At 42.2% G+C, this 7,511-nt stretch overlaps 1 protein-coding gene across 1 annotated transcript; it reads right to left on the bottom strand.

The window, feature by feature from the left end:
• Positions 1–1,623: 1,623 nt before the first annotated feature.
• Positions 1,624–3,796, bottom strand: LOC108251500 (tripartite motif-containing protein 16-like). Its single transcript, XM_017441839.3, has one exon. The coding sequence runs from the start codon at positions 3,684–3,686 to the stop codon at positions 2,034–2,036; it is 1,653 nt and encodes a 550-aa protein (XP_017297328.3). The 5' UTR covers positions 3,687–3,796; the 3' UTR covers positions 1,624–2,033.
• Between the last annotated feature and the right edge of the window lie 3,715 nt (positions 3,797–7,511).

Below are 7,511 nucleotides of genomic sequence, written 5' to 3'. Positions count from 1 at the left end.
AGGTTCGACTATCCGATGGACCCTCCTCTCCAGAACCCCCGAATAGACCTTACCAGGGAGGCTTAAGAGTGTGATCCCTCAATAGTTGAAACACACTCTGTGGTCCCCCTTTTTGAATAAGGGGACCACCACCTCGGTCTGCCAATCCAGGGGAACTGCCCCCGATGTCCACGCAATATTGCAGAGTCGCGATAACCAACACAGCCCTACAATATCCAGAGCCTTAAGGAACTCCGGGCGAATCTCATCCACCCCCGGAGCCCTGCCACCGAGGAGCTTTTTAACCACCTCGGTGACCTCAGCACTGGAGATTGGAGAGCCTGACCCAAAGTCCCCAGGCTCTGCCTCCTGAATGGAAGACGTGCCGGTGGGATTGAGGTGGTCCTCAAAGTATTCCACCCACTGACCCACGACATCCCAAGTTGAGGTCAGCAGCACACCACCCCCACTATAAACAGTGTTGGTGTTGCACTGCTTTCCCCTCCTGAGATGCCATATGGTGGACCAGAATCGCCTCAAAGCCATATGGAAGTCTTTTTCCATGGCCTCTCCAAACTCCTCCCATGCCCGAATTTAAACCTGCCTTCAGGCCACAGGCCAAAAAGGCCCGATAGGACTCCTCCTTCAGCCTGACAGCATCCCTCACCGCCGGTGTCCACCAGCGGGTTCGAGGGTTGCCGCCGCGACAGGCACCAACAGCCTTGCAACCACAGCTCCAATAAGCCGCCTCAGCAATGGAGGCACGGAACATGGCCCACTCGGACTCAATGTCCCCCGCCTCCCCCAGAACATGTTCGAAGTTCTCCCGGAGGTGGGAGTTAAAGCTCCGCCTAACAGGAGACTCTGCCAGACGTTCCCAACAGACCCTCACAATACTTTTGGGCCTGCCAGGTCCGACCGGCATCCTCCCCCACCAACGGAGCCAACTCACCACCAGGTAGTGGTCAGTTGACAGCTCCGCCCCTCTCTTCACCCGAGTGTTCAAAACATGCGGCCGCAGATCAGATGAAACGACAACAAAGTCGATCATTGAACTGCAACCTAGGGTGTCCTGGTGCCAAGAGCACATATGGACACCCTTATGTCTGAACATGGTGTTCGTTATGGACAATCCATGACGAGCACAGAAGTCCAACAACAGAACACCGTTCGGGTTCAGATCAGGGGGGCTGTTCCCAACAACCACACCCCTCCAGGTCTCACTGTCATTGCCCACGTGAGCGTTGAAGTCCCCCAGCAGAACAAGGGAGTCCCCAGGAGGGGCACTCTCCAGTAACCCCTCTAAGGACTCCAAAAAGTGTATCGGTTTTCATATAACAAAACTTACTCAGTTCTCTGACAGTCATGAAATAAGTCTGTGGCTTTTCTGCACGATAGTTGTGGCAATATAAACTAGAAAAAAGAAATTGCTGTTTTCAAGCCTCTTCTGGCATTTAAGTAGCATTTTAGAGTAAAGACATTTGTAGCATTTTTTAAAAAGCTGCACTTTAAATCATGAATTATTATCTTTTCTTTTATATGTATATATATATATATTTATAGGCAAATCATTATTGTAGTCAGATGTGAGTGATCACAGCAACTCTAATTAAAAAAAAAAAAGATTTATTATTTAATTAAATATTAATCAGGACAGCAACAATGGTAAATACAGAACAAAACTATTAATCAAACTGAACAAAGATTTAAATTGTAAATTTCAAGAGAACATTTGAAACTAACATCATTCTCTGTCATCAGAAACTAAAATATGTCAGTGTAACTAGAGGTTTGTATCATACAGTTTGATTTTCACATGTCAGTATGAGAACAGATGTCTGTCATTTCATTCTGCTTTTTGGGATTTTTAATCATGTCCAAGATATTTTCTCCAATTCATTGATCCATACCAATATGGCCTTTATCTGTTAACCTTGTTTTATAATCAAATTCAGGAAATAACTGAATGTCATTGCTTCTAAAATGTTCAGGTTTCTAAAGATAACAAGACAAATAAGAGCAAACAGAAATAAACCTGCCTTCAGCCTCAGTTTTTATTTAGTTTTAATGAACTTAGCAGTTGTTCCAGAGTCTACAACACGAACTCCAGCGTGGACCGGCTGAGTGAATGTGGTCTGGACTCTGTGGAGGAGAGTCATGGTTTCAGAGACGCTGTAGAAAGACAGAACACCTGCTCTGTGGTCCAGGTACACTCCGACTCTGGAGGAACCAGGACCTGAGACTGGAGTACAGGCTTTATTGTTGCAAAATGCATAACTGTTTGTGCGACAATATAAAGCCCAGGATTTGTCATTGTATCCAAATTCACAATCATCTGAACCTCCTGCTCTCCTGATATCCTTGTAGGCGACTGCAACAAAGACCACTCCCCCGCTCCTCTCCACCTCCCAGTAACAACGTCCGGTCAGACTCTCTCTGCTCAGAACCTGATAATAATAAGTGAATCTGTCTGGATGATCAGGATAAGACTGTTGTTGTTCCATTAATGTTACTTTTCTGTTCCCCTCAGATAACAACAGATATCTGTTTGCTGTGTTTGGATCCAGAGTGATTTCTTGTGAATATTTTAAGAATCCATCTCTGGTCTTTGGTTCTGGTTCTGGCAGTAAAACGTCCACTTCAGAGACCCTCAGTGAGATGTTTGTCCACATGTCCCTCAGGACGTCCTGTAGTTTGTCTCTGAGCTCCTCCACAGCTGCTGTCACGTCCTCAAAGTGTCTCCGAGGACGACTCTTGATGCTGGATGAGTGTGTAGACTCACTGAGTGCTGACACTGAGGGGTAGTTGTGGAGAAACTGGTTGTGATCCTCTGTGTGTGAGAGCTGCTCCAGCTCGGCGTCTTTCCTCTTCAGCTCAGTGATCTCCTGCTCCAGCTTCTCCTGAAGCTCTTTGACTCGACTCACTTCAGTTTCCTGCTGGGATCTGAGCTGCTGCTTCACATCAGAGCTTCTTTTCTGGATGAGACGGATCAGCTGAGTGAAGGTCTTCTCACTGTCCTCCACTGTTTTATCAGCAGAGACATTGATGGCCTCCACCTCCTGTTGGAGCAGCTTCACATCTTTCTGTCGGTCCTGGATTCTCTGCTGGATTTGTTGTCGACTCGCCTCGAGCTCCTTCTGCTTCTCAGCTCTTCCTGCTGCAGCTGAGACTGTTTCATGTCCTTTATGTTCATCCATGAAGCAGAGATAACAGATACACTGCTGATCAGTACGACAGAAAATCTTCATCACCTCATCATGACGAGGGCAGATGTTCTCCTGGAGCTTAGCAGAGGCTTCAATAAGTTTATGCTTTTTGAAAGTAGGAGCTTCATAGTGAGGTTGTAGGTGTTTCTCACAATAAGAGGCCAAACAAAATAAACAGGACTTGGCAGCCTTTAGTTTCCTCTCAGTGCAGACATCACAGGACACATCTTCAGGTCCAGCATAGCAGAGATCAGCTGGAGCAGCTTGGAGTCCAGTCTTCTTCAGCTCCTCCATCAACTTTTCTAACATTTTGCTTTTCACTAGAACAGGCCTTGGGATGAAGCCCTTCTTGCACTGAGGACAGCTGTGGATACTCCTCTGATCCTCTCCATCCCAGCAGGTTTTAATGCAGCTCCTGCAGTAGCTGTGTCCACAGGGAATAGTCACCGGATCCTTCAGGAGATCCAAACAGATGGAACAGGAGAATTTTTTGGCGTCCATCTGCTTTCCTTGTTGCAGCGTTTCACCTCCTATCAAAGAACGTTACAAAATGTGTCACATTAGAAGTCTAACTTTCAGGTTTAGTCTCTGATCTGTAGAAGTTGGTCTTGTCGGCTCTTGCATTTTTCAACACGGCGACACCGATCTCTAATCTGTCAAGTCTGTGAAAGAGGAGGAACCAGGAAATAAACTGTCAGAGGTGACCTCTGTTGGAGAGAAGGGAGGGACTATCAGTGTTTGTTTTATTTAGGAAAGAGAACAGTTTGAATCTGCATTATAGACTTCTTCAGGTATAAAGCTGTAGTTTTCAGTTGATTGATTAATTCTTCCTTTTTATTTTTGAGTTACTAAAATTATTGGTAATTTTTTTTTTTCTTTTTTCAGTTTTCAGCACTTTTGTACATTTTTAAATGCATATTATCCAACACACTCTTTGTGAACACAGCTTGCTGTTTCTAAAACCCGTCAGTTGGATCTTTAACAGCCTAAGACCGGCCTGACTGGTTTGTTTCATTCATTTTGGTAATCTCCATTCTCCTAATGTATTCAGTTTAAATGAAGTTGTTTTAAACACTTGTTCCACACAGCATTAGAAGTGAGTTTATTTTTGTTTTCTGTGCAAAGCTACACTCAAGTGAAAAAATAGTTACAGTCAAGGACAAATCAGTCTTCAAATGCAAGTAAAAACAAGTCATTTCAGCTCAACTCCGACACTTTCCTTTCTGTTTGTTAAGGAAGACATTCGGGGGGAAACCAAGCTTGTGTTATGTAAACATAGTTACACATGATGCCTTTAACTTGGTGAACAGGTTTTGTTCCAGTTTTCAGTCTGTATGATTGAGAGAGATAGAAATCTCTCTGTAGCAAACTCAGTCATTGTAAAAATTAATTATATTCTCCTTCATTTCTATGGTTTTACCTATCAGGACATTAGAAAATGATGTGGGCTCTTGTGTATGAACGGTGCATGCACACAAAAAGGTTATGTATGCTATGTTCCACGCACATGTCGGGATGTATAAAAACGAATGTTGTGTGAAAATGTGCGTAAAGTACTCAAACTGGCTCAAATACACTGAAATATGAGTCCATTTTATTTTCTGAACTCAATGGGGCATGTTTTTGCATGTTTTTATAATATTCATGGTTTAGACTCAAACGATGAAACTTCACCACATTTAACCTCATACAACATAATGTATAACTCACCTCAGAAATGATTGAAACAGCCTTAATCCAATGTAAATTGTAAATTTTCCTCTCTTTCTGTTACATTTAGATATAAACACACATCAGTAACTTCATGCTTGTGAGGCACATAAAATGCATGTGAATTGTTTAAGGGGCACTTCCATTCTCACTGAGAAAAAAAATCTGTCGGATCATCAGCTTTCTAAGGCCAGCCAGGTCTAGACAGTCTTACACACCAATAAATAGCTACGTAAAGTCGTACATAATGGTGGAACAGTGGCTGGTTTGGTGCTGCTGGAGGACATTACCAATGGAAGGATTGGAAGGAGCTTGTTTTCTGAGATCAAACTAACCTGTTGGCACATGATGATGCCTGGCCTTTTAGCCCATTTAAATTGCCCACAGCTGCTCTTTTTGACGTCAGTGCTGAACTGGCCCGAGCGTGACACAAGAAAACTAGGAGGAACTCTGCATTGCTGGTGCCAGTTCAAGTCCTCACCACGCTGGTGTTTCTTGCATCCAGAGCTTTTCAGAGGGAGCTGGCTGATGGGTCAGGTATTTCACAGTCATCCCTAAGCTGTCCCATGCCAGCTGTATGGGACAGCCTCATCCATAAGATGCCCAGATATATCAAATTCCCAGACATCTCGGCAGAAATGCTCCATCTTGACATCGACTTTTTAATAAATAAGCCTCTAGGTTCTACCAAGTCCCTGAGTTCCTCTGTGTTTACAATAAATATCTTATTAAACTCATGCGTAAAGTTGGAAACGCCTCAGCCTCAGAAGTGTAGCCCTGGCAGATCTGCTACCCTGGTTCACTTCATACATTTACAATAATAGTGTGTAATTCACATACAATAAGTGGTGTCTAACATTATTAGATGAGAGGCGATTGGCAGCCGTCCTTCCCTTACTCCCACCTTTCTGTTGGACCATTTAACCTTTCTGTTACTTCTACGGGTATGCGCTGCTTTCACAACCTCATCTTCACACACCGTCAGTCACTGTTCTTTGTCCATGGTGAAAATGCGAGATTACAGTGTGCCAAATACATTTTAATGCCTCACTATCTTATTTAGGAGCATACCTGACTCGAATTCCATGAAATTACTAGTTTTCCACTTTTGATTATAGAAAGAGGAGTATCCCTCCTGCAGGACATACTGTATTTGTATTTATTTGCATATTTAAATGGAGGCGTGTCAGGGAAGGTGTCTTATGTACACTCAGTTCCATGTTGATCTGAAATTACAAGGCAAATGTGCTTACATACATTCATAAATACAGTTTTATATATTAGAATATTTTTGTGTGGCACACTTTTTGAATTTTGTCCGTATGCAAACTTTCAGTGTGAAAGCACAATCTTCCATACATGTAGCCCTTGGTCTTTATCAGATTCTAAAATGATTTCAATCTAACCTCAAACATTCAAAAAGACAACATATTTCACCATTACATTATTTATAAAAGAAAAAGGAAGTCCAACTGAGAAAATTGCACTTGGATGAACCACAAGACTTACAAACTGTTCTTTAGACAGATGAGACCAAAATAAACATGTTTACCCATCATGCACAGGGCCAAACACCTCACAAATCAAAATATTTTTATATAATGATTTTAGTCCAAAAGTCTCTTTCCTCAAACAGATGTTATATTTTATATTACAGAGCTTCAACTCTTTGACCTGATCTCATTTGTTGTCTTTTTCTATCATCTAGTGTTTGATTGGTGTTACTGCAGATAAAAATATACCAGGAGATTCTGCCATAAAGAGTTTGTAAACATCTCAGAGCACTAAGAGTTGTTCTGTTGAGACGTTAGATGTTTGTGGAGGAAGATGCAGAGAGGTTGCCAAGTTTACCAATTACGGAAGAGGAAGGGTGGCAAGGGTTGTGTTCGTGTGTTAAGAGTGTTAAGTTGTTCTTGCCAAGAACTTCTTAGAATAATGTGTGAAAACAGGGTGTTCGTTCTAGGTGGAGTGTGTTAGGTCTGGGGAGAGCTGACCCAGTTGTCCAGGCTGGTTTCCTGTAAGTGTCGTAAGAGTTATGGAATTGGTCAAAAATATGCAATACACACCAATGTATTTTGTCTATATAAATACATCAAAAACTCAAAGATACTTTGAGATTTCTGGCGTATTTCTGAAGATGATGAGTTGTGTCAATAAGGCCCCCGTGTGTTGGCTGAAATGAGAAACGAGTCCCTGTCTATCATTTCATGTGAGAACTACCTTTTTTTCACCAACATATTCTGTCCTCAGAATCATCAGATTGAATCTACTGTTTGCTTTTAAACATTACACACAATCTGTTCATTTGTTGTTTGTTGAAGTTTCAGTCAGTAGCCCCAGTATGGATGGCTCTTTATATATACAGGACCTGCTTCAAGTTCTTGGAATAATTGGCCGATATTTAATGCAAAAGATGTAGATCTTTTTGTTCCAAGTTGCCCATGTCCAAAATGAAACTTTGAAAACCTTCAGAAAGTCTGTAAAATGTTGATCAGCTTCACTTTAACAGATTACAAGAAAAGTCTGAGTTCTTGGAAGGAAAATGAAAATATTTATTTGATTAAATGATAATAATCAGGACAGCAACAATGGTAAATACAGAACAACACTATTAAT

The sequence above is a fragment of the Kryptolebias marmoratus genome, linkage group LG7, assembly GCF_001649575.2.
Source record: "Kryptolebias marmoratus isolate JLee-2015 linkage group LG7, ASM164957v2, whole genome shotgun sequence".
Taxonomy (NCBI): Eukaryota; Metazoa; Chordata; class Actinopteri; order Cyprinodontiformes; family Rivulidae; genus Kryptolebias; species Kryptolebias marmoratus.
This window is presented reverse-complemented; position numbering and strand designations above follow the sequence as displayed.